Genomic DNA, 27,217 nt, shown 5'->3' with positions numbered 1-27,217 from the left:
ATTATGAGAAAAAAAAAACTCTAACATTAATAGACCATATGTTAATATGTAACAATTAAAATATGACACATAAAAAAATAATGTTAATAACATGTTATAATATTTTTTAAATTAAATCCTTTTGCAACAGTGTGCTAGTGTTTTAAAAAGATTGCTTCAGACATTTTTTTAAAAATTTTAATGTATATTAAATGGTCAAATATAATTGCAACTTCGATCTGAGCCAAAAATATTAAATGGTCAAATATAATTGCATGTTTGCAAATAATCAAGTCATACACTGTGGGAAAAAAAAGTTTACTCATTGATTTGTAAAGAAAATATACCAGAAAGAAACGCTCGAAGCAGCATTGGACGAAATATCAACAGTATAGGCTTACGTGGCTAGCAACGCGACGTCCATTCGTACTTCACCAAAAACTGTAGGTTTTATAGGTTCGCCTTCACCAATCGCCACAATCTCGATCCGGGGGTTATGTACTGCATAGCTCGATCGTTGCAAGAAATTCGGTTGCGTTTTTCATCTCAATTGATCGATCAATCGCCAGCAGGCCCAGGACCAACCAGATTCGAACGTTTCCGATCGAATCGAATATTTTGGGTAGCACCCCACGGCCGATCAGGTCGAGCAGTGATCGTCGAGACCGACTGACCGACCGGACAGCGACCCGGCGACGCAATAGGGGCAGGCAGCGACGACGAGGCATTTGTCTCATCCAACGAAGCACTCCCGTCGACGATGACCGCAACGGCGCAACTGGGTGCCCCGCCCCGTTCTCGCGATCACAGCTGCGCGCGAGGGATACATGCACGCACGCATGCGACGCCGGCGTGTCGTATGCATGTTGCACCGAGCAATTTGGCATGGAAGGATAGGTTGGGTGGTTACGAGCTTCCGGCAAGGATTTCATCCACAAATATATATATATATATATATATATATATATATATATATATATATATATATATATATATCACATTATATAATTCGGAGCTGTTATTTTTTTTACATCAACAGTGCTGGATACTAGATAATATAACCAAGGTTGATGAGAAAACAATTGAAAATTAACCAACTGGGTATATTTGATCCTGCATTCTCTTTTTTCCATCAAAGTTAGTATTACTACTAGTAATAACTAAGCTGACCGTGACCGCCGGATGACGCACGGACGGATCAGATCATCCCATCTCCAAAAAGATCAACCGCGGCGCGCGCGCCTGACGCGGCCGCGACGATGCTGGGTCCCACCGCGAACGCCGCCGTAGAAGCCTAGGAGGCTACCGCTATCCCACTGCCACGTGGGGCCTACACCGCCAAATTGTCCGCGAGCTCCCAAGCTGGGCCCGCCTCTGCCACGTGTCAGCCTCCGCGCTCACCTCTCATCCCCTCTCCTCTCTCCTCGCAACCGAACGCCTAGAAGCGCGCGTCGTCCAAGCCGAGGTTTCTCTCTCATCGCCTCGCGGTTTGATACGTGGTGGTACGTACGTGCCGCTCTCTCTCTCTATCTTCTCTTCTCTCTCTTGATCGGTTCCGCCATTGGCAACCTCCTCCTCCTCCTCACGACCTCGACGCGTTTCTCTTTTTTCTGGAACAGGAGGGAATCGAGGAGGGTGATCGGCGATCGATGCTAACGGCCGTGCTAGCGTGAACGATCGGATCGAGCGGCGTCGAGATGGCGGGGAACGAGTGGATCAATGGGTACCTGGAGGCGATACTGGACAGCGGCGGCGCGGCGGGAGGAGGAGGAGGAGGAGGAGGAGGTGGGGGAGGGGGTGGCGCAGGAGGAGGCGCGGGAGGGGACCCGAGGTCGCCGGCGGCGGGGGCGTCGCCGTCGAGGGCGGCGAGCCCGCGCGGGCCGCACATGAACTTCAACCCGACGCACTACTTCGTGGAGGAGGTGGTGAAGGGCGTCGACGAGAGCGATCTCCACCGGACGTGGATCAAGGTGGTCGCCACCCGCAACGCCCGCGAGCGGAGCACCCGCCTCGAGAACATGTGCTGGCGCATCTGGCACCTCGCGCGCAAGAAGAAGCAGGCAAGCCGCACGACGATCTCTCTCTCCCTCCCTGGTTTTTCTTTCTCGTGCTCCTTTGTTGATTTCTCGTGCTCTCTGCATGACTGAATTGATTGTCTCTCCCTCTCTGAAAGTTCTGAACCTTTTATTCGACAGAAAAAAAAATCAGGTTTTGACAGGAAAAAATATATCAGACCTTAGTCATTGAATCTTTTACCAATTATCCATCGACGCTATTCTTAACGTACTACCATACCTAGAAGGTTATATAATTTTAAATGGTGTTTAATGATAATGACAGATCGGCTAAATTGTCGTGTAAAACTCAGATCAAGCCGTTGGCATGATTGTGCTCTGATATGAGTCTTTCAGAAATTCAGGGTGTGTAGTTAATTTCAGCAATTTCAGATACGAAATGATCCCTGGTTGATCACATAGCAGAGATATCTCCGTTGTTTGTATTGTGCACCACACACGTTTGTGGAAAGAAGAAAGTATGGCCACCCAAATGGTGTCAGTAATGGACGATGAGTTTGCTCTATCTTTCCTTTTCCAAGAGAAGGAAACCGGGTCTTTTTAAAACCACTCAACTGCACATGACAAAAGAGAAGTATTTATTTATGGCTTTTCATCTTGCTGTTTTCCATTTTCATGGCACTTCTAAAACAATTTGTTTATTGAGATTACCTACATTTTTATGAGGTTTTTTATGATGTGGGCAGCTGGAGCTTGAGGGCATCCAGAGGATATCGGCACGGAGGAAGGAGCAGGAGCAGGTGCGCCGCGAGACCACAGAGGACCTCGCGGAGGATCTCTCTGAAGGCGAGAAGGGCGACACCGTCGGTGAACTGATGCCGCAGGACACTCCCAAGAAGAAGTTCCAGAGGAACTTCTCTGACCTCACATTCTGCTGGTCTGACGAGAACAAGGAGAAAAAACTCTACATTGTGCTCATCAGGTCTTAATCCTGCTTTGTTACTACGATTCAAAAAAAAAATCCTCTTTGTTACTTGTTGACATCACAAATGCTACTAATATTCGAACTGCTTAGACAATTTATGTTTTGCTAGCAAAGTACCCATGCTTTGCAATGGTAGATCAAATGCTTTATAAATTCTTTGAAAGGGGGTAAACTTGTATTCTAGAGATGAAATAAGATATCAATAACATATAGAAAAACTATTTTTTAACACAGACATATAGTAGTTGGTAAAGAAACAAGACAAGTTCACTGCCACCACCATTGATTTATTTTAAAGTAGTATAGATAACTAAAAAATATATTTAAATGTATCTAGCGATGGTTTATTTGCTCTCTTTTGCTAATAGGTACTCACTCTGATTTTTATGTTTGACATCATTAACTTTTAGACATATATTTGATCATTCGTCTTATTTATTTTTTATGTAAATATTGAAAAATATAAGTCAAGGTTAAAGTTAATTTAACAATAACACAGAAATCACAACAAAAGAAATGATAATTACATATTGTTTGATAAAAGAGAAATGGTCAAACGTAAATCTAAAGGTTAAATATTAACAAATCAGATTGGTTACTAATTAATAATATTTAATTAATACGTAACATATTGATATCTGATCATGATTTTGAGTTGTCCTTGAAATGAAAGTTTTACTGAGCTTTTTTGTTCTTCTCTCTAGTCTACACGGTCTAGTTCGTGGAGATAACATGGAACTTGGTCGGGATTCAGATACCGGTGGTCAGGTATGTCATTGATATTTTAGTTTAGAGCAATTTTACAGTACATAAATAGATACGTATCAAAATTTTACATTTAAATTGTGGTACCTCCTGACCGTAAAATTGCTCTTTAGTTTGAGTATACATTTTTGCATACAGCCTTGTATGATCGAGTTTAACTGTTTTTCACATCCGGTAGGTGAAATATGTTGTTGAGCTCGCAAGAGCACTTGCAATGATGCCTGGCGTATACAGAGTGGACCTGTTCACTCGTCAAGTGTCATCTCCTGATGTGGACTGGAGCTACGGGGAGCCTACTGAAATGCTGTCCTCTGGCTCCATCGACGGAGAGGGGAGCGGCGAGAGCGCCGGCGCCTACATTGTGCGCATCCCGTGCGGTCCAAGGGACAAGTACCTCCGCAAGGAGGCCCTGTGGCCTTACCTCCAGGAGTTCGTCGACGGGGCTCTCGCGCACATCCTGAACATGTCCAAGGCTCTGGGGGAGCAGGTTGGCAACGGGAAGTTCGTCTTGCCGTACGTGATCCATGGCCACTACGCCGATGCCGGAGACGTCGCCGCTCTTCTCTCTGGCGCGCTGAATGTGCCGATGGTTCTCACTGGCCACTCGCTCGGGAGGAACAAGCTCGAGCAGATCATGAAGCAAGGGCGCATGTCGAAGCAGGAGATCGATTCGACCTACAAGATCATGCGGCGTATCGAGGGCGAGGAGCTGGCGCTGGATGCAGCGGAGCTTGTGATCACGAGCACGAGGCAGGAGATTGATGAGCAGTGGGGACTGTATGATGGCTTTGATGTGAAACTGGAGAAAGTGCTGAGGGCACGAGCGAGGCGTGGAGTCAGCTGCCATGGCCGTTTCATGCCTAGGATGGTGGTAAGTGTTCAATCAAGCACAACAGCACTGTACCGTGTCTGTTAAATTCTCACTTAGGCCATACTCAATATAAGTTTTATGGACATGATTATTTAAAGGGACATGTCATCTAAAAAGTTTGAATCTAGGATAAACACATATCTCAATGCATAGTTTCATCTATTGATGTTTTCTAGGTTACATGCAAGACACAAGTTGTAGGTAATAGTTCATAGAAGGTTTCATCTTTATAAAACTCATTTCATCTCTCTTCATTAATAATTTGCCACATCATCAAAATATCTACATGACACTCTATTTATTGTCTATAAAACTCCTATTAAGATTGCTCTTACAGATCATGTATTTGATTTGAAACTTGTGGTAATCAATTTTTTTCACGCGTCGGATTTATATTTTTTGGTTTTTATGCATGCTCCTTGACAGGTGATTCCTCCTGGGATGGATTTCAGCAGTGTTGTGGTTCCTGACGACATCAGCGATGGAGATGGCGATCCCAAGGACGATACGGTTGGTTTTGAGATTGCATCACCGAGATCGCTTCCCCCAATTTGGGCTGAGGTTGATTCTGGATTTCCTCTTCGAATATTTAACCGTTTCCTTTACAGAGGTCTCACAAAATCCCCAATGCTGATGAAATTGTTTGTCATATAGGTGATGCGGTTTTTGACCAATCCCCACAAGCCAATGATCCTGGCTCTGTCAAGACCTGATCCTAAGAAAAATATCACCACCCTTGTCAAAGCATTTGGAGAATGCCGCCCACTGAGGGAGCTTGCTAACTTAGTAAGCAACAATTAACTTAAATGGTTACATTTTTTTTTCGTGGGGATGAATAACTTCATTTCAGCACTTTAGCAGTACACTCCTAGTTACTCCACAAAAGTAGTATCCATCTATCATGATCACAATGTAGAAAGCCATCTTATTTCAAGTATTACTTCCATTTCACATGTAAGATGTTCTGGCCCTTAGTAGTTTCATATGTATGATAACGAATCTATGCACATATAAAACATACTACCTCCAGTTTAAACCAGATTGAGTTGAATATAAATTATATTTTTCTGTCCTAAACGTCATTTAATAATGACCGGAGGGAGTATCTATTAATCCATGGATAAATTTAGATAGGACTAAAACATCTCATAATTTAGAACGGGTGGAGTATTAAATAAAATATCTGCTGCTTCTGAACATTCTTGTACAATTTATATGCTTTATGTAGTACATAACAACAAATTTACCTTTTGTTGCAGACTCTGATCATGGGGAACAGGGATGACATTGACGACATGTCGGCCGGCAATGCAAGTGTCCTCACCACTGTCCTGAAGCTGATTGACAAGTATGATCTGTACGGAAGTGTTGCATTCCCCAAGCATCACAAGCAGGCAGATGTACCGGAGATTTATCGGCTCACCGCAAAGATGAAGGTCTGCATGCTGCCATCTCGCCACTTTGTTTCAGCTTTCGTAACTCACCAAAAACACTGGTTCTTCACTTGCAGGGCGTCTTCATCAATCCTGCTCTCGTTGAGCCTTTCGGACTTACCCTGATCGAGGTATGGTTAAAATCTCAAAATTCCCTGACAATCACCTGATCTTTTCCTGTACAACTTAACTGAAAAACTGATCATGGTTCTTAGGCTGCTGCTCATGGTCTCCCTATTGTCGCCACCAAGAATGGCGGGCCGGTCGACATTACAAATGTAAGCATCCAAGCTGACTCTCGAGGAGACATCTTCTCATATATTGCATGTCTTATAAGAAATCTGAAAATGTTATTAAGATAGATTAATATGATATATGTCACCCCATAAAAATACAAGTTTAAATATGACTTATATAATTTGTAACAAAAATAATAAATTTAAACTCTAAGTAGTATACATATATTCATAGCCATATTTGTTATTTTCGTTATAATTTGTAGAATATATTTGAACTTGTATGTTTGAGGAGTTTTATATTTAGTATTAAGCAATTTTACGGTCCTTGAATAGTTACTGAAAGTTACCAAAAATTTAGTACTCCTGGTAAAAATTTTGATACATTTTCAAGGACTGGAAAATTACTCTTAGTATTAATCTATCTTTATAATTTTTTTCAATTTTTAATAACTATTTAGATAACATATACTCCATCTGTGTACTGATAGTGCAGTATTTTTGTGCAAAGAATTTAAGAATTTATGGTTGTGTGTACGTTCATGGTGTTTGCAGGCACTGAACAATGGTCTACTCGTAGATCCGCACGACCAGCACGCCATCGCTGACGCGCTGCTGAAGCTGGTGGCTGACAAGAACCTGTGGCAAGAATGCCGGAAGAACGGGCTGCGCAACATCCAGCTCTACTCGTGGCCGGAGCACTGCCGGACCTATCTCACCAGGATAGCCGGCTGCCGGATCAGGAACCCACGCTGGCTGAAGGACACGCCGGCGGACGCGGCCGCCGAGGAGGAGGAGGCCCTGGAGGACTCCATGGACGTCCATGACCTCTCCCTGCGCCTGTCCATCGACGGCGAGCGCGGCTCATCCATGAACGACCCTCCGTCGTCGGACCCGCAGGATTCGGTGCAGAGGATCATGAACAAGATCAAGCGGTCGTCGGGGCCGTCTCCTCCTCAGGCTGCGTCCGCCGACGCGGACGGCGCCAAGATCCCGACCGAGACGACCGCCGGCGCGGTGAACAAGTACCCGCACCTCCGCCGTCGCCGCCGGCTGTTCGTCATAGCTGTGGACTGCTACGGCGACGACGGCAGCGCCAGCAAGAGGATGCTGCAGGTGATCCAGGAGGTGTTCAGGGCTGTCCGGTCGGACTCCCAGATGTCCAGGATCTCCGGGTTCGCGCTGTCGACGGCGATGCCGCTGCCGGAGACGCTCAAGCTTCTGCAGCTGGGCAAGATCCCTCCGACCGACTTCGACGCGCTCATCTGCGGCAGCGGCAGCGAGGTGTACTACCCCGGCACGGCGCAGTGCGTGGACGCCGAGGGGAAGCTGCGCCCCGACCAGGACTACCTGCTGCACATCAACCACCGGTGGTCACACGACGGCGCCAAGCAGACCATTGCCAAGCTCGCGCAAGACGGCTCCAGCACCAATGTCGAGCCGGATGTGGAGTCCTGCAACCCTCACTGCGTCTCCTTCTTCATCAAAGACCCTAAGAAGGTCCGTGCAATACCTTGAATTTTGCTTAATCATAATCTCCTACTAAAAATGTTCAGCTTGTTGGTATCTGAAATTTCTGAATCTGAAATTTGCTTGGTTAGGTGAGAACAATCGATGAGATGAGGGAGAGGATGAGGATGCGTGGACTCCGTTGCCATCTCATGTACTGCAGGAACGCGACGAGGCTTCAAGTTGTTCCTCTCCTAGCATCGAGGTCACAGGCACTCAGGTGAAGTATAGATATAATTACTGTTGCATTCCACATTGCAGTGTGACTACTGTGGCATTTACGACAACAGATGGCCTGATTGGCAATCCTTCATAACTGAGAATTTCAGGTATCTTTTCGTACGCTGGGGCATGTCCGTGGGTAACATGTATCTGATTGTCGGGGAACACGGCGACACCGATCACGAGGAGATGCTGTCGGGGTTACACAAGACGGTGATTATCCGTGGCGTCACCGACAAGGGCTCGGAGGCCCTAGTGAGGAGCTCAGGAAGCTATCCAAGGGAAGATGTTGTTCCATCCGATAGCCCCCTAATTACTTGCACACAGGGTGATCTGAAGGCCGATGCGATCATGCGTGCTCTGAAGGAAGTCTCCAAGGCTTCCAGTGGCATGTAAATTGGTTGCTTGCTGGGAAGCCTGTGCTCTCCGAAGCCTTGAGGATTAAGGAGTGCTACCTTGATGATGTCCTCTCGCTTTTTAACTGAAAAACACTGTTTTTTCTCTCTAATTTACTGCATAATCTTATGGACACTACCACGATTTTACCTAGCAGTGATAAATAATTACGACACTGCTGATGCCATTGTTGGCTCAAATGTTTATGAACTGATTCAGTTATGTATAAGAGAATTTCTCCTACACTTGTCAAGTACGTATATTGTGGCAAATCTCACCAACTTCTGTCCTTGTTCAGGATTGGAATTACTTCTCTCGATGGTTTGTGAAAATAGGACATAAAAGTTTTACAAGTTAGTTTCAGTAAACCCAGTCAAAAGGAAACGTACAATTCAAACTAGCTGACTGGTAATTATGTCATTAAGTTCATTTTTTATGAGGCTGCCCTGTCACTGAAACTTCATTCCTTTTCTTTTTTGAAGGAGCTAACTGAAAATTTACCAAGCTAACTATAACTGAAGAGTGAAGACTGCATTATATCTCTTTAATAATAACTCAAAACGCAAAACAGGAATGATAAGAAAAACTCTGTTATTAGTATTTGCCTTGCCTCAACAACTTCCAACATGATGCCTTTTGATTTAATTAATTTAAAAAACTAACTAACAAATGTTTAACTTGGTAAATATTTAACATAGAAATTTACATTATCTCCCATGTTAAATATTCCTATGTTAGTTAGTTAGTTTTTTTTAATTAATTAAATCAAAAGGCGGCAGATTTTTCAGAAATAAACTGCATGAATACACGATGTAGTATCTTTTACATCAAAATAATTCATATGGAATATTGTCTCAAACACAACGAAATCATCTCTCTTTTGTCATATAATCCCATATATCCTTTTTTTTCTCCATTAGCACAGCTCATGACAACACTCAGCAAACGTGAAACACAAATCACAGCGGAAATGAGAGGAAAACTCTTCAAGTGTAGAGCGCGTCCAGCTCTGCCCGGCCAGAGACCCTCCCCGCCGCCGCCTTGGCGGGATCGACGCCGAGCTCCGCCGCCACCCGCCGCATGACGCCGAACTCCGCGGGCCTCGCGCCCTCCGGCCACGTCAGCACCATGCTCGCCGCCTTCCCCCGCATCTCGCACTCCGCCATCACCGCCGCGCTGAGCCCATCCACCACGCTCCTGGGCGGGGCGAGCGCCGCCACGCCCCTGGCCGCGCCCACGCCTCCCCGCCTCCGCGCCGCCCTGGTCTCTAGCTTCCCCTCCACCGGCTCGTCTGTGGCGAGCATGCCCCTGTAGGACCCGCTCCGCACCGCGTCGAGCACCAGCACCTCCTCGGGCTGGAGCGCGGAGACGAGGCTCCTTGCGACGGCCCGCGCGCGGTGGGCGGGGACGGCGCCGTGGGCCGCGGCGGGCAGGGGGGGGGGGGGGTTGGCGGGGGAGACTACGAGGATAGGTGTGGGCTGCGGCGGGGGAGCGGCGAAGTTGTCGAGGTCGTCAGGGGGAGAAGCGGGACGGCGACGGCGCGTCGGTGATGACGTCCTCCATGGGGCGCCCGATGCGATCGACGACGGCGGCGGTGGGGTTTGGGAGGGGGAGGGGAGATCTGCTGCTTCTTGGTCTTGGACTCGGTGGACTCACCCTCTTTTCTAACATCAATTTCTGATTTTTTCTGATTTGAGTCCGAGCAAAAAAAAAAAAACAAGCAAGTACAGTTTGGAAAAAAAATCAATAAAATTGTATTCTGAATTTGGAGTTAGACTTTTTACTAAGTTTTAAATCAAAGGCAACACCTTGTTGTGTTGTATGCATATATATAGCATAATTATAGGAGTTATATATTGTATAAATTTATATTTTATAGAAAGCTTTGTCTATGCATGACGTATATAAAGTTTCTAATACAAATTTATATTTCATAGAAAGTTTCTAATATATTTTATCACTATAGGGTAGATTAGATTATATATGCGCATATATTAATTAAATAATTTAATTTGGACCCAAACAAATTGTTTATTTATTTTATGAATGATGATATTGTATAGGTCCGAAATTTAGTGGCATTTTATCAAGTGAAACCTTTTATTAAGTGAAACTACAAGAATGAAGGACATGCCGCTATGAAGTCCATGTTTTCATATGTTCCATTAAATGGTGGCAATATGAGTAAAAATTTCATGTGTACATACCGTTGAAGAAGCTCCTGAGACACCGGCTGAGTTGATAGATTGGCAAAGAAACCTATAGAGATGGCATTGAGAAAAATGATTAGTGGAGAGAATCAGCTAAGGTCACAGTAACAATATCAACTGAGTGGCTTAGTGCTTTAAGAAAGCACTAAGCCACTCAGTTGATATTGGACCATAAGATTTACGCTACGACCCAATCAAATAGAGATGAAAGAGATTGCATTATTAAGCGTAAACTGGAACGCAAACTGCTTCACTTTTCATTGAAGAAGGCAAGCTAGTGGTGAAAGAGATCGGTAGTCAGGTACTCAGTTCCCCCATCCCCTCATTGCATTCATTTGGAAGTATATATGATAAAAAAATTCAGTGATATGAAAGGCAAACAATCACCGCCTTTAACTCCATCACAACACAGACTAATCAGTAGAAAATCAGTCGAGGGTTCGTATATGCATAATCTAGCAAAAAAGATAAAATATAGAATAATTCAGAGCATATGTTTTTTGATTATCCAGACACAACAATTGTTATGGCATTTCAGTACATTGAGTAGCTTCATTATTGAGATGCTAGCAGGACTCATGCACACATATGCTAGCAGTCAGACAAAGTAGGTAATAGGAACAAAATATTTATTTGTTGTCACTACCTAAATAAGTGTGAGATGTGGCAGACTGTCGCCTTCTCCTCGAGCTTGAACTATATCCACTTGCTTGGGTTAAGCGCTGAAAAGCAAGGCAAAAATTGTTAGGTGGAAGAAAATGCGGAACGACAGACCACCTACCTATCTTTTACCAAAATCGCTTGATCTGGAGTGCTTAGCTAACTATATAGCACAACAGAAAAATGGTTACATATACAACCACTATAGCACAGGGCTAAAAATGATGAAAGAAATCTGTATCTAGATGCTTAGCTACTTGTCTGAAGATTACATAAGCTGCAAGGCTTTCTACATCTAGTCCAATGGATTTTATTTTATGCCATTTTAAGTCATAACTCAGAATTATATTTTGAGGGATAATCTTGGTATAATTTGTGCTAATTAATTTCTGCTACAAGACATTTGTACAAACAAAGACAAAATTGTTGTCAGTTATCTGCAAATCAGCTATCTGAAATCAGCTATCAGCTATGGTTTGTTGCCATGGTTTGATAAGTGATCCTTTTTATCACAAATATGGACCAATTGTTTATTTGTCTACATATCAGACAAGCTTATCCTTGATAACTAAACAAACATCCAATTGTTAGTGGATATATTCAGTAAACATGTCCAGTTGAACAATTAAGAAATAATAATCAGAAGTTCATGTTCACCTGGGGTATTATTTTATCACAACTGAAGTATAAAACATGTAAAATACCCATTCCAATATAGCGTTATACTGGATACAACTTTTAAATAGTGATAAAATCCAAAGTTATACAACCTTTTATTGGCTCCAACAACCAATCCCCAAGATCCTTTGCTGTTGCAGCATGATCCCAATCGAAGAAACATAGCATCGAATTTTCCAATTAACAAAAATCACACAGGAGATAGGAGGATGTGAGAAGGTTCAGGAGAAAGAGGACGAACCGGCGGGGCCTTCCTCTTGCCAAGAGAATCAAATGGCAGACTATTGGCAGTGCGGTGAGGCGAGTGTCAGCGACAGCGGCATGTAGAGGCAGGACGATGAGGCAACGGTAAGAGGCTGTCTGTCCAATCGTCTGACTGAACAAGAGAAAGATCAAAAAAGAGAAAAAAAACATGTAAAGAGAAGGAAGGAAAGTAAATGAGGAAACCTTGTAACACATGAATTAAATTAAAGAGAATGTCATCTGAACAATCAATTCAACCTAGATAGTAATAGTACCATCTCCTATTAATAGTCCACCTTTCATTTAAAGTTGCCCAACTCACTGTAAAAATCGAGCATATACAACATTGGTTTACTATTCTACATATCATGATGATGTACCTTAGATATGTACACAGAAGTTCAAGCTTATTTATTGTTCTAACCCAACAATAGAGTTCTGACCATCATACAATACAATAGCTCGATTATAATACACAAATAGATGAAAATTAACTTGTGGGGAAGAGAGACAATCCACGGTCAGACAAATAATTTAGTGTTGCTTTTGCACCAGGCCTGCATGCTAGCCTACAACCATTTTGGCATTTGGCAGCTAAAACAGTCTCCATTTTTTTTTCTGTGCCAACCAAAACTGTCACTTAAATATAAAAAACCATATACTGCATATGGATATATACAGTTGAAGTGGATCCTATGAAATAAATAAATAAACCATGTCCTAAACTCCTAGTAAACAAAAAGAAATCAGAGACTCTAAAATTTTAAGAGAAAACACATTCATTTCATTGTATACCTGTTATATCAGAATCAATAAGTCTAATGGTACTGTGTATATGTGAGAAATTGCAGCAATTAGAAAACAGATATGAAATGAAACCATACAGGTTGGCTGAGTTATATAATGCTTGATGTTTCTCCAAACAAAACCACCATACTGCTGCCTAGTGACTGTCAAAGACTTCTTAATGTGAATGTTACCTATCTTTTTAACTCAGACGTGATGAGGAAATTAACGAGGAAAATAGATCAACATTTGTGCAGAACATACCAATGCCTTGTGTGCTGTACCTAACTACCTATAGAACTTCTTATGAACTTCTGAGAGGAACAGACTGCTTTCTGCTGCCGGTATGCTCTTCACAAAACCAAAATAAATCCCTCAACTAATTACTGTATAAGATAGTGCAGAAATAATAACCGGAAGGAAAATGTAAACTCTGCCAATCATTGGGTTACCTTGAAGCGCTGAATCCACCTAAAGAAACCAAAGCAACAATTATGAGTAGAAAAGGGGCTTTAACCAATGTTATATTTGACTGTCCATAAATATAGCAGTGCTGTGACGGAGGTGGGGAAATATATGGAAAACAAATTTAAGCAAGTTGCAGTGAGCTAAATGAAAATGGCTTTAGCAACAGATGGAAATATCACATGATTCACATCACGTCATGATCTAATAAAATTGTATGATCAGTCATCAGTTCATCACCAAGTTTAGCCAAAAGAAATTTCAGGTTCTGCACTTCAGTTCCACTTTAGTAGTTGATTAACAGCAGTTAAAATTCATCCATCATTGTTCCTTTAGCTTATTGATGTCCTTATACTGAAAAATGTTCATATCCACATGTGAATTTGCTCCAACTGATGAAATAACTCTGAGTTAGTCTATTCCATCATTGTTCCGTCAAGACATGGATAGAGACATTTTCTGGTTAAAACTAATATATGTGCAAATTTAGAAATGTCAAATATAGGGCATTCAAGAACATGAAAGCTTGTTCGAAAAGATGACAAATACATTTCTGAGTTGTTGACATCATGTTTTCTCTGCAGTTAATTATTTAGAATTCTTTGCTGTTTGTCAGATGGTAAGAAGCATCACATAAGAATCCATGTCTAATTTAAAACTCAAAATTGCAGGCCGGCATAGAGGCGTTCACTGACCAGGGCTTACAGGTGCCGGCGAAGGAGGCAGGGATGGGGGCGGCGGCGGAATAACCAGATTCGGAGAAGTCGGCGGCGGCGGGATCGACGAGCGCGACGCTGGAGTCGACGCACTCAGTGAATGGAGGAGATGAAGGAGGCAGCGTCTGGCTCGGCGGAACCGGCGTAGCCGGTGAGCTCGGCGGGGTCGACGAAGTGCGCCGGAGGTCGATGGAGGCGGTGATGGAGGGACGGTAGGGCCGCCAGCGGGGGGCAGGGGGCGGAGGCGGGACGGAAGCGCCGTGAAGGAGGGAGGGCGACGGAGGAGGGAGTGGCGACGGCGGCGGGGCGGTAGTGCGGCGGGAGGGCAACGGAGGAGGGAGTGGCGGCGGCTAGTGTTTGGGAGGCGTCCGGGCGGAGGGAGCCGGCGTAGAGGTGTCGGCGGGGTGGCAGGGCGCGGAGGCGGGAGCGCGACCGAGGAGGGAGTGGCGACGGCCGGGGGGGGGGGGGCGATAGTGGGGCGGCGGCCGAAGGGCGACCGAGAAGGGAGTGGCGCGGGGGCTAGGGTTTGGGAGGCGTTCGAGCGGAGGGAGCCGGCGTAGAGGAGGCAGGTGGAGGGGAGGCCGCACGCGGGATGATGGGAGGGAGGAAGCGTACTGATCTGGGCCGTCCGATCTAGCGTAGATTGATCCAGACCGTTGGACGTGTCACATGAGTATGAGTAAAATGAGTTGGTGCACTATAGGATAGACTAGTCACATGCCCGTGCTAATGCTACGGTGTCATTTAGTAAATTGAAGCAAATAACCAAAGGATGATGATTAAAGATATAATAAGGCTAGTTTAAATTCACACAAGAAGGATCTATACAATGTGCTGTTGTATTGGTACCGATTACAAAGACACATGCGTAAAATGATATCACAACTTGTATATGCAGAAACCGTCTAAGTTCTTATGTACTTTACATATTCCGGTATAGATGTAGGAATAATGTTGTAAGATTTGTCTGGTTTTATCCACGATGTAGGTATAGATGTAGGAATGATGTTGTAAGATTTGTCTGGTGTTATCCGTCTAAGTTCTTATGTGCTTACAAATTTAGTAGTTATCCACGATGGCCCGATCTTTGTCTGGCAAAAAAACCACTTTTTAACATTCTTAATTGTATCCATTTGGAATCATCACCCAGAAAATATACAAAAATTATTAGCGTAAGCTTATCCTTCACACAAAAAGTATCAGTATAAACTGTGGATGTGTTGTTCACTCAGTAGGAACACAAACAGGAAGAAACTATTTCTGTGACGTGAAAGTGATATACAAAAGACCTACTCAAGACACCCTGGTCTAGAAAATAAGAAAAATTCTTCTGTTTAGCTGATTGCAGCTGATATCTCAAGAAATCCTAAAATAATTTAAGGGCCATAAATGAATGAGAGTTTTATTTTTTAATTACAAACTTTGGCAATGAAGTTCACATATCTTTCTTTTACTGTATTAAAGCTGCTATCATTTCAAATTTGTCAGATCAAGAATATTGTTCCGGCATTAGCAATTTCAACTGTGTACCTATCATTTTGCTGGTTTCTGTTGATTTCAGGGCAGGAAAGAAAATGGTATTAAACAGGCTGTTAGTAAAATGGACTGAGAGGATAGAATCATTTTAGATTATAAGATTTCAGCACAATAAACTTTTTTTTCAAAATTGAGTAAGCCTTGCTCATTTAATTCCCTTCAGGCAAATTATCAGTTGAACACAGTATGCATCTAAACAATCATAACGACCTTTCTTTAAAGTCATTTCATACAATCAGTTCAAGTAAATAAATGAATGCAATGTGAAAATAAATTAGTAAAGTCATGGGTGGAACTTTAAAATTCAGCATGGACTTAAAATCCCGAATGGACAAACCAGATCAAGCATTTCTATGGGATCATTGAAAAAAAGCATAAATGTATAGTATGAAACTTTCAGGAAATAGCACAGCAATAGGAAAAAAAATAACTTTCTAGAGACTGAGTAATTATTGAGTCATCTCAGTAAATCAGACAGTACCAGATCCACTCTTGCCTATCATTTGCAGATTGCAATTCAATGAAACATAGTAATGGATTATACATTACATGCAAGTGAAATATGAACTATATATGTCCAACTGAAGGAGATACATACCTTTTAAGTTGAGATTGGGGATGGTTGGCCGAGAGGAAGACAGCTCACGTGCTTTTAGCAAGCAATAGGAGACTCCCTGTCAGATGGAAAATAAAATGATATTAAACAGGCCGTTAGTAAAATGGTCTGAGAGGATAGAATCAATTTAAATTATAAGATTTCAGCACAATCAATTTAAGTTTGATTATCTCCAAATGCAAACTTTAGCAGCCAATCATTACTTTCAGTTTAAAATGTGTAGAAATTTGGGTACACAATAGCAAACTTCATGCGTTGCTGTCCAAATCAGATTCATTAGATCGATCACTTGTGATGGACAACAAAGGCATGAACCCACTTGATGTTGGCATTGCAACTCCAGATTTTGTCACTTCAGCAGAAGACACCATCCATCTCAATGCAAATGAGAACAATGAGGTAAGCTAATGAAAATGAGTCATATATGATATATCTTGAAGATAGTGACATTAATGGGATGGTTTAACTTCTCTATGTATAATATTTGCATGGGGTTACATCCAGGTGTAGTAATTACAGCTAATCTAACTAAACTAAAGCAATTACAGTCTTACATATTCTAAAGAAGTTATGGGAGAGTTTTGGAGTGCCATCTAAATGATCAATTCAGCCTAGATATTAGTAGTACTCTATCATATTTCTTCTCTAACCATTTAGGCAACAAAAAGAAAAACACCTAGTAGAGGAGTTCAATTACATTACATAAAGAAAATGCCATCTGAATGATCAAATCAGACTACATATTAATAGTACTATATGTTATTTCTTCTCTAACAATCTAGTCAACAAACAGAAAACACCATCATACAATACAATAGCTTGATTATAATACACAAATAGATGAAAATTAACTCTGCTGCACTCAATTGTTAAGCTGTTACCACTGCTCATTAATTCATAGGCATAAAAACAATTTCTTAGATGGAATGTGTGTTTGTTTCTGCAACTTCTCCTGCAGTAGATAGTTTTGTATTGTCAACAGCTTTGGTCCTTTCAACAACCTCTTGGATTTGAGGCAAAAATAACTTCATCGGTGTTGCATGCCTGACTATAGGAGGCCTATGCATTTCCATTAAGCCACGGTATGCCATGTTGTTGTTGTCATGATGGCATAATGTGCTAGCTAGTATATGGTACTGCACAACGACTCACATGCATGTTTTGAGGCTTACCTCCCTCTCACATGACCCCTTCACGGGGAGCCTGCTATTCTGTTACTTCAATGCAATTTTACCAGATTATGTAATTGAAACACTTCGTGACTTTAGCTAACGTTGTAAATTCTAAATTCTAAATGTTGCATTAATAAAATCATCCTTGATTCTTTTTCAGGACTCTTGGAGATCCCTCGTACTTGTCATGGAATACAGATACCCAGACCATCCAAACTAATAGACTGGAATTTCTTTTCTGATATATAAATTTAATAAAGGAGCATTTCAATGGGTAAAAATGTGAAATTCCTCTACTTGAATCTATGGATGATGTTACCATTCCTATTTAACTTGTAGTCTGTTGACTCCAATAGTCTGTTGACTCCAATTTTAATTGACAAGAACAGGAGTTCAACTTATTTCTGACTATATATTAACCAAAAGCTGAACTATATTGTAACCTAAATACTGTTTTCATAGTTTCCTATCTGTGTCACACAATGTAACCTAAATACTGTAACTAATATTAGCTGAATTTACAACAGTTAGTACCTCAGCCTTACTATAGGTACATTCATTTGTCACCAGCCTTCTTTCTCAAATACGCAATTTAGTCTGCTTTGTTTAAAACTTCAAATCACTTTATCAGCAACCTGGAAATGGACCCAGCGACTAATTGCCACATATTTGTAAAATGTTGTTGTTTCCACCAATCAGCAATCAGATATCCACGAATTAAAAACTTATGTAATCAGCAATCAGACAGGGAAAAAACTATATACCCGGCGTGGAGGCGGCAGAGCACCTGGCGTAGACAGAAGGGCGCGACGGAGGGATGTCGTAGAGTAGGCGAAGGCACCCGGTTGAGGCGGCGGCTGGTAGACGGGCGACGACGGAGGTGGGGAGTGGAGGGGGCGGCACCCGTCGGAGGCGAGACGGCACGGCGGAGGCGGGACGGGAGGCGGTGGAGGTGAGGCGTAGAGGAGGCGGCGGCGGGACGGGAGGGCAGCGACGGATGGAGGGCGTACAGGAGGCGGCACCCGGTCGAGCCGGCGATGGCGGCGGCGGCGGCGGCGGAGGTGAGGTGTATAGGGGCGATGCGGTGGATGCGAGACGGCAAGGAGGCGGCGGAGGAGAGAGGGAAGCGGCTGGTAGGGCGGCGGCGGCGCGACGGGAGCGGGCGGGAGGGGGGCACGGCGGCTGCCGGAGGGCAGCGACGGATGGACGGATGGAGGGAAGCGGTTGGTAGGGCGTCGGCGGCGGGACGGGAGCGCGGCGGCGGCGGGACGGGGCACGGCAACTGCCGGAGGGCGGCGGCTTGGTTTTGGAGTGTAGAGGAGGCAGGCGGGAATGCGCACGGGAGGAGAGGAGGTTTTTACTTCCGTGCCATTAAAAATGGTGCGGATTTCTGTCACTAAAAAATTTGATCTTTCTATATCATCATCGAATTTTATCGTGTCCTCCACACCATTCCATCGCTATTCCATTAGGGTTCAACCGTTAAACAACTCTGACACGTGAGCCTGGACATGAAAAATGTCCATCTTATCCTTTCAGCTTATCCTCATTTAATTGATTATTTTTATCATTCACATATATAACTGCAGCATAATTATCTTTAACCATTACTTTTTAACATGACAGAAGATAGTAAAAAGAATAAATTACATGAACATATTTACTCACTTTGAAATTACTCGACCAATAGATATATATAGCTACATGCCTTTTTCTTGCATTCTCTAGGAAAATATATATAGGCTGTGGGGCTCGCTGGATCGCCGGCCGGCCATGGAGATCGGGCGCGCCGAGAGATGCAGATGCACGCACGCGAGCAAGCCTCTCAACCTAAGGACAATTGCGTCATTTTAATCAGCTGTTAATCACCGTTAGCACCAAAAACGAACGGAATGGCATGAAGGACGCGATAAAGTTCGACGATGGTATAGAGAGAGGACCGAACTTTTTAGTGGCACAGAGGCCGGCACCATCTTTTTTAACGGCACATAGATAAAAACCTTGAGGAGAGAAGTGCGCTGCGCGCAAGGGAGGGATGGAGGGAGGGAGGTGCAGCTGATCTGGCTGTCCGATCTAGCGTAGAACGATTCAGGCCGTTGGATGCATCACATGAATATGATAATGAGTAAACTATGTTTGTGTACTTTAGGGTAGAAGATAGATAAACGTGTCACATGAGTATGCGTAGGAGTAAAATGAGTTGGTGTAGATTTGCCTTGCCTCAACAACTTCTAACATGATGCTTTCTGAAACGCCTTGAAGCAGTTGCATAAGCAATTGATTGGTTCAGTATTTGCTTCCCTATTGGAGACATAAGAACTCTTTTAACCGATGAAATGTCTCTGCCCTAATCAATATATTAGTTCAACGTACAAATACAATTTAGAAGTATCTAAAATTTGAATTACAAATTAATTATTATGCATAAAAGAGTTGAGATACCAGTACAGTTTAGAATACATGTAAATAGAGTTCTATGTAAAAATATAACTTAAAAAAATAATATTCAAATTAACAATTAAAAAATAATTATTAACAAGATAAGTGACTCTATATACATAAAATTTATAATAACGCTAGCCGCGCAATATGTGCGGGCCACCATACTAGTTCTTTCTATTTGAATTTCTTTTTTTCTAAATATGTAAAAATATAAGTTATATTTAAACTTTACTTATTGATAAAATAAATCATAACAGAATAAATAATAGTCACGTAATTTTTTTTAAAATAGTCAGTGATGCCAAACATAGAAAACCGGAGGGAGTTTCTATGATATCGCTCATCATTACAAAGTGAAAAGTCTCCAAAGTATTTTTCTAGGTAAGTCTAATTACAACTACATGCTCACATATACCCCTATCACCTTATTGGTTTTGTGATCTCGCATTTAAGTTTTTGCCACTTCTATAGCAATAACATTTAACGGTTTGTTACACATTTATCTAGATATTTGGGCTCAAGACCCATATGTTCATGAGCGGAACGAGGAATTTATCAAGCCTGAGACTCAACAATATAATATAAATCTTTTGAATAAAATTTAACTAAAATATAACAATTTTGTATGCAATTTTTTGGCTAGGCGTGGAGCTCAAGCCCAAACTACCCCACGCCCAGTACCGTCCCTACATATGTCATGGGTGACAAATGATTAAATTTCATATTCGAGAGTGATAAATCCTTACATATCAAGACAAAGAAATATTGCTCTCTGCAGAAGAAAAAAAAACTTTTTTAAAAAAGGATCCAGGAACCCAAACCATGAAACATGGATGAAATGATGCATTCTAATTTTTCTTTCCCAAATTGAGGATGCCACAGCCACAGCCACAGCCACAGCCACAGCTTAAGCAGCGCCACGAACAAACACAAGCGCTCCCCCTGAAACCTCTCCCCTCCACTCCTCCCGCTATAAAATCACTCCCAACAACACAATCCCTCCATGCATCCCCACCAGATCGACAATTAATCCAGCTCAAGAACACAACCCAAATCCGAATAAGGAGATGGCGGCGAGCTCCGACGAGCTGCGGGTGACGCTGCTGGGCCTGGCCCTGCTGGGGCTGCTGCTGCTCGGCCACCACGCGGCGCCCGTCGCCGCCGTCGGCGGCGCCCGCAAGAACAGCTTCAGCTTCAACGCCGTCGCCGGCCACAGGGCCAACAGCTTCAGCATGAACAGCAACGACAACGAGAGGGGCCGCCCCGGCGGCGTGCCCGGCGGCCTGTGATCACCGCCTGCATGTCCTCCTCGGTGAACGGCGGTGGCTGGCTGGCTGGCCCGGCGAGGTCCACCGCCATGACAGATGCCTCGTAGCTCGGTTTAATTTCCTGTTGATTTTTCATGATTTGTTTACTCGTTTTTGTGTGTTTGTGTTCTTGCGACCTCTCGGTTGCAGTACGTTGCATGCATGGCTGATACACGTGCAACGTCTCGTCGAGTAATTGACTGTTCTTGTTTTTAATCTCTTGTTCTTGTTTGTAGTGTCGGAGTTGACAATTTTAATGTCTTTCTAAGATGCAATTTATGTGTTAATTGATCGCAATATCCGCTCGAACGTGCTGAAATAGCAAAGCATTTCCGCTCGAAATGGCAAAGCATTTCCGCTCGAACGTGCTGGGCCGTATTCGTTTGGGCCGGAATGGGATTCTCTCGAGCGGGCCGGGCCGGGACAAGTTGCGGGGCTGGTCTAACGGGAGAAAATTCACGCGTCCGCTTAACCCGCGCGAACATTTTTAGGGTGTATATATAAAATCTAACAATTTGTGTTTGTGTGTATAAATTCGCATCTTTATACTAGAAAATTTTATGTATGGAAAACATATGCATAGAAATAAATCTATAGCATATAAATATTAGTGTACATGAAAATCATCATCTAAAAATGTATCTACAAAGATTATATTTAAAAAGGATGTATATATAAAGTTCTGTATAAATAAAGTCTGTACGTAGAAAATTTAGACCCGTTGCGGACGGAATTAACTGTTGTTATCTCCTTCATTTGTTATCTAGTGCAATCAGTGGAAAGCCAAACGGCACAATTATAGAAGGAAATAATTTTTTTATATACACGTTTTATTGATCTAAAATTCAATTTTAAAAAATAAATACGATTAAAAACCACAAAAATCGATTGCAAACCTAAGACTGATAGTTCAAATTTTGGTTTATAGGCATAATCAGAAACGGAAAAAAAAAGGCTGAAAAACTTGCTCGGACTATTCGTTTTGATTATTTGACATATTTATTGGTCATTATGAGAGAAGAATTAATCAGCATCATCAAGAAAATTAAACATCATATATATGTATCAATGATATGAATAATCTGTGATACATATGGTACAGCAAATCTGTCACTGGGATACAGCAATGGTTCTCGTCTACACAACTAGCCAACCCAAGACTACACTCTCAACTCTCAATGCCAATTTGCTGTGATGTAATACTGTACACATGGTACAGGATATATATAAATAAAATATAATATCCTGTGCTTATTTAAAGCGTGAAAAGACGAGCTACTGCCTACTGGCCACACGTACGTACTACTACAAGACGTACGCAACCAACTGTAGATCTGTTTATATATTCTAGAAGCATCCAAAATAATGGTCATGTACTGGTCATCTGCGAAGGAACGTCCATGGCCCCCTGGCTGCTCCCATCCTGCAGAAATGCACATTACCGTCAGATCGATCAGGTTGATCGTTGTCAAAATTATCGTCTCCAAATTACGTACCGATGATAAAATTCAGGGTAAGTGTTTGCGAGCGTTTGCGTTTGTATTGTGTTTTCGTATGATTTTGATCGTAAAACGACGAACAATATTTACCTCCAGGTGCTAGCGAAGGCTCTGACGCTCATGTAGATGGTCAACGCGACCCAGATCCCGACGAAGCCGCCATGCGACGAGAGAAGAATCAGGCACGGGATGGTCACCGCCGCTACGCCGACCTGCAATTAATCGGCCGTGTCTCGGTAAAAAAACTCTAAAACTAACTTTAAATATAAAGTTAAAAATTTAAATTTTAGTATATATAAGCAGATGTAGAAACGAAAAGATGACGTGTGAGGTTTCTTGCCATGGAGTATGCAGCGAACGCGTAGTCGGACGCTCCGAAGTTGATGCCGTCGAAGACGAACGCCAGCGTGTTTATCGTCTGCGTGCCGGCGACGAACTGTTCAGATCATCATCGGAAAACATGTGTTAAGTCTCGTAGCCTGAGTTTAATTAATTAACCCGAAGGGAAAATTGGTGTGCTTAGATGATGCATGGCTATACTATATACGTACCGGGACGCCTTTGCGGATGGTTGCGAGGACGGCGGCGTCGCTGGTGAAGACGCCGGCGCCGAACCACATCCCGGCGGCGACGACGGCGGTGAGCCCCGCACCGAGGACGACGGCGAGCTGCAGCACGCGGGCGGTGGTGACGGCGACCTTGTAGTGATCCCTCCTGGCGAACGCGCTCGCGATCATGGCCTGAAATTTTGGAGCCAAGTTAATTAGATAGTCAGCCATGCAAAACGATGACACGTGCACACAACGCCATGGCTAGCTAGCTAACCTGGCCGGCGACGGCGAGCCCGTCGGCGAGGAGCGACGTGGCCAGCCAGACCTGGGCGCAGATCTGGAACGCCGCCATGGCCGTCGTGCCGTGCCGCGCGGCCAGCGACGCCGCCATCGTCACGCAGAACGTCACGGCCACCACCCTCGCCAGCAACAGAAACCCTGCTTCACCATCAGAGCAAGAGCAATCGCCATTAGCAACCTCAGCTTTCAACGAGGTGCTCATCTTTTCTCTATTCAACAAATAAGCAAAATGATATATTACAAATAAAAGTTAATTTATAAATAGAACTTTTATAAGCGTGTACTTATCGATTTAAAAGACAAAGACTAAAAATATCTTCTTGGCTCGATGAAAAATTGCTCGAGAATAAATTACGATGAGAAACATTAAATTTAAGATAAAAAATTAAATTTTGATTTCTACTCCAGCGTAAGCGAAAAAAACGAAGGTGCGAAACGCCAGCTGCGACATTAATTGTTTTGCTTACCGCATCCGATGAAACGACGAAACTTGAGCGATTTCAGGCTGGACGGGATGACATCGACCTTCCTCACCAGCTTGCACAGCATTATCAGCGTGATCAGGTACCTGCAACACCAGTTCATGACACGGTTAATTTCGGAGAAAGAAATTGGAAGCTAATTGCCATCAACGAGGCTCTTGACAGATCGATCGATCGACTCACTGAGAAATGACATGGGCGATGGCTGCACCGACAACACCCAAACGGCAGCTGAATATCAAGATCGGATCCAGGGCAATGTTCGCCAGGTCGCCGGCCACTGCAGAGACCACAATGCATCCATCCGTGTAGACAGGATTAGTAGAGATATCGATGCTGATTAATGGTTTGATTGTTACTCTGCTAATTAGTGATATTAATTACCAGTTGCATATAAGGGTGTCTTGGTGTCCTTGAATCCTCTGAAAACTCCTTGCATTGCCAGGGACAGGAGCACGGCCGGAGCTCCCAGAGATCTCACCACCAGGTAGCGCAATGCAGGGATCAGCATCGGTGAGCCCTGTTATGAATCGGCATTGATTCAACACTAGATGTAAATATTCAGCCCAGCCAAACGACATATTTATAAATAAAAAATAAGGGCAATGCATTTTACTGATAGTATTATACTATCAGTAGAAAAAAAATATATTTTTTACTTTGTTAATTCCTTGATTAGCAGTATTTTGTAATTTTATTTTTTTAAATAAAGATCACAATAAAAATTATGATATTACCTCTTTAAATTTCTATTATATCTAATATTATTGATAGTATAATTTAATTATAGTCGTTGACTAAAAATAGATCAATGGTATGGATTAAATTATAGTAACAGTAAAATATACCGGAGTCAACCCCAAAAGATAATTGGTAAATAGTATTTTTAATACTTGTTATTAATCATCTAAAATTGTGGACTAAAAAATAACTATTATAAAAAATATCAAAATCAACTCTACGATTTAAGACTCGTAAGCATAAACAAAAGTGTAAAGTGAGTACCATTGCAACTAGAATGATAGAAATCAATGCTCACGCTAGATGTAAATATTGCAACCAGGAATGATCAAAGTCAATGTTTGTTTTTTAAAAGACCTTTTTTCCCTGGCAGAAAACTGAAGAAAAGTGCAGAAATGAATTGATATTAGTCGGTTCATGTGCTGACCGGCTTGATGCCCATGATGCGCAGCAGAGGCTTGCCGGCGGCGACGAGGAAGACGGCCTGGAGCAGCCCGAGCAACGCGCCGACGATCAGCGCCGACGTGACGGAAGGTACGAATCTCCTCTTTCCTTTGCCGCCGGTGGCGGCAGCGGCGGCGGCCTTCTTGTCGTCGGTAGAGCGCGCCGGCGTCGAGTCCTCGCCGTCACTGGCTTTAGCTGGATCTGCATCCGCTACCTGCTGCTTCTCCAGATCCGCGGCGACGGCGGCGCTGTCGCAGTGAGCTTTCGCGACTTTGCCGTCGTCGTCGTCTTCTTCTCCGGCGAAGCCTTTGCTGAGGATGGCGTCCTCCTCGGCGACGAAGGACGTGGTGACGCTGACGAGCGGGTAGATGCACACCTTCATGACCTGGTTGAACACCGCGATGGAGACCCCCACGGCGGCGATCTCCACGGGCCCGATCCTGCCGATGAACGCCGTGTCGACCAGCGACGCGAGCGGGTCGGCCGTCAGCGCCAGCGACGCCGGCACGGCGATTCGCAGCACCTCCACGCCGAGCTCGTCCAGCCTCAGCGCCCTCCTCGCGTTCAGCACGAACAGGTGCAGCCCCGTCCTCCTCGGCCCCCCGAGCAGCGCCGTCGCCGTCGGCGCCCAGTGGCCATCGCCATCGCCGGCAGCATTACCATTACCATTACCATCCTCGGCCGCCACCACCGGCTCCGACACCGGCGCGCCGCCACAGCCAGCAGCAGCTGCTGTCACTGTCGTCGTCAGCTGGTGATCCTCCATGGATTCCGGAGCTGAACTCTTCGTCAAGGCGTCAAGCTGCTCATCAACCATATTAACAAGCAGCAACTTGCAAATCAGAGTGACCGTGCATGCTTGGCGCGAGGATGAAACAGCGTACTTACTACTACTTAATGCAAAATAACGAGGTAGAGAAAGACTAACCGGATTAATTAGAGCAAGAACAGCTAGAGGCAAGGAGGGGTTGGAGTGGTGGTGGTGGTGGCCAAATTGGTTCAGTCCGCTTGGCTTAAATAGACAGGAAAAGAGAGCGAGTGTGAAGGGGAGCACGGTACGTGTGCGTGCCTGCACTAGATGAAGCCCGGCCGGGGGCCGTACGAATGGAGTTTGTTTAGAAAGCAGCAGCCTAGCAGGAAGCTACGGAAGCTACGTCTTTCGTCCCTAAAAAAAATTATTTATTTTGTTTCTACGTCTATCGTTCGACCATATATCTTATCTTAAAAAAATTACATAAAAAATTACTCACGTATAAAGTTATCTGAAAAATTTACATAAAAAATTAATCACGTATAAAGTATTATTTATGTTTTATCATCTATTAACAATAAAAATATTAATCGTGAAAAAAATTAAATAATACGAATAGTCGAACGTTATATTCAAAAATTGAAAAATAAACTTACATTGGAATAGAGGAAATACTTTATAAAAAATAAAAATAGTTAAGTAAAATAACAATTGTAGCTCTCACATGACTACTGAGGTTCTTCTCAAAAAAAAAAAAAAAGAGAAAGAGACTACTGAGGCACAGGCACAACAGAAAGAAAGAGCAGCAGGGTTGCGAGCTGTGCCCAGGGAAGAAGGTTGGGAATTTCTTCCCCACATGGAAAAACTGAATAGTGTATTTATCACACCTGATTAATTAAGTGTTAGCTAAAAATATGAAATGGATTCATATAAATTTTATGTAACTTTTGCTAGTAAATTATTTATAAAAATATGTAACGTTTAGCAATTCGAAAACATAACCACGAAAACAAATGAATAGAATTTGGGAAATAGGAGGAATATATGGACACGCCCACCCCTAAACCAAGGACTGCATTACGATTGGCTAATTGAATAGTATGAGCTTAAGATTGTAAGAAAGAACCAGTTAAGTATCTAGTTGGTGAGAATTTATAGAAGTTGGATTTTACGACTTCTAACTTCTAATTTATTACTTTATTTTACA

The 27,217-nt window shown here is 43.2% G+C and overlaps 2 protein-coding genes and 1 pseudogene across 3 annotated transcripts; 1 reads left to right on the top strand and 2 right to left on the bottom strand.

Annotated features, from left to right (window-relative positions):
* Window positions 1-1,406: 1,406 nt before the first annotated feature.
* Window positions 1,407-8,673, top strand: LOC102704296 (probable sucrose-phosphate synthase 1). 2 transcript variants are annotated; one of them, XM_040524569.1, is made up of 13 exons: window positions 1,407-1,481; window positions 1,599-2,039; window positions 2,741-2,976; window positions 3,684-3,747; window positions 3,923-4,615; window positions 5,042-5,176; window positions 5,270-5,401; window positions 5,875-6,051; window positions 6,126-6,179; window positions 6,264-6,326; window positions 6,840-7,784; window positions 7,886-8,013; window positions 8,123-8,673. In XM_040524569.1, the coding sequence occupies exons 2-13, from the start codon at window positions 1,677-1,679 to the stop codon at window positions 8,409-8,411; spliced, it is 3,279 nt and encodes a 1,092-aa protein (XP_040380503.1). In that variant the 5' UTR covers window positions 1,407-1,481; window positions 1,599-1,676; the 3' UTR covers window positions 8,412-8,673. The 2 variants fall into 2 exon arrangements, with proteins under 2 accessions (XP_040380503.1, XP_040380501.1); XM_040524567.1 differs by lacking the exon at window positions 1,407-1,481 and having other exon boundaries at window positions 1,521-2,039.
* Window positions 8,674-9,258: 585 nt separating this feature from the next.
* LOC107304967 lies at window positions 9,259-18,847 on the bottom strand (annotated as a pseudogene).
* Window positions 18,848-22,622: 3,775 nt separating this feature from the next.
* LOC102704018 (protein DETOXIFICATION 42-like) lies at window positions 22,623-26,076 on the bottom strand. Its single transcript, XM_006645172.2, has 9 exons — window positions 25,243-26,076; window positions 24,459-24,594; window positions 24,258-24,354; window positions 24,060-24,160; window positions 23,567-23,730; window positions 23,293-23,481; window positions 23,082-23,177; window positions 22,832-22,953; window positions 22,623-22,665 (listed from the first exon to the last, which is right to left on the bottom strand). The coding sequence occupies exons 1-9, from the start codon at window positions 26,074-26,076 to the stop codon at window positions 22,623-22,625; spliced, it is 1,782 nt and encodes a 593-aa protein (XP_006645235.2).
* Between the last annotated feature and the right edge of the window lie 1,141 nt (window positions 26,077-27,217).

Source organism: Oryza brachyantha, chromosome 1, assembly GCF_000231095.2.
Source record: "Oryza brachyantha chromosome 1, ObraRS2, whole genome shotgun sequence".
Classification (NCBI taxonomy): Eukaryota; Viridiplantae; Streptophyta; class Magnoliopsida; order Poales; family Poaceae; genus Oryza; species Oryza brachyantha.
The sequence above is the reverse complement of the archived record's forward strand: the minus strand, read 5'-3'. Positions and strand labels throughout refer to the sequence as shown.

Excerpts from the sequence above, each read along its gene's own strand:
- LOC102704296 (XM_040524569.1), top strand. The coding sequence starts at position 1,677 with ATGGCGGGGAACGAGTGGATCAATGGGTACCTGGAGGCGATACTGGAC. Across the intron at positions 5,177-5,269 it reads TTCCCCCAATTTGGGCTGAG|GTGATGCGGTTTTTGACCAA; the intron begins GTTGATTCTGGA and ends TTTGTCATATAG. Across the intron at positions 6,180-6,263 it reads TCGGACTTACCCTGATCGAG|GCTGCTGCTCATGGTCTCCC; the intron begins GTATGGTTAAAA and ends CATGGTTCTTAG.
- LOC102704018 (XM_006645172.2), bottom strand. The coding sequence starts at position 26,076 with ATGGTTGATGAGCAGCTTGACGCCTTGACGAAGAGTTCAGCTCCGGAA. Across the intron at positions 22,954-23,081 it reads CGTTCGCTGCATACTCCATG|GTCGGCGTAGCGGCGGTGAC; the intron begins GCAAGAAACCTC and ends GATTAATTGCAG. Across the intron at positions 22,666-22,831 it reads GCCTTCGCTAGCACCTGGAG|GATGGGAGCAGCCAGGGGGC; the intron begins GTAAATATTGTT and ends GCATTTCTGCAG.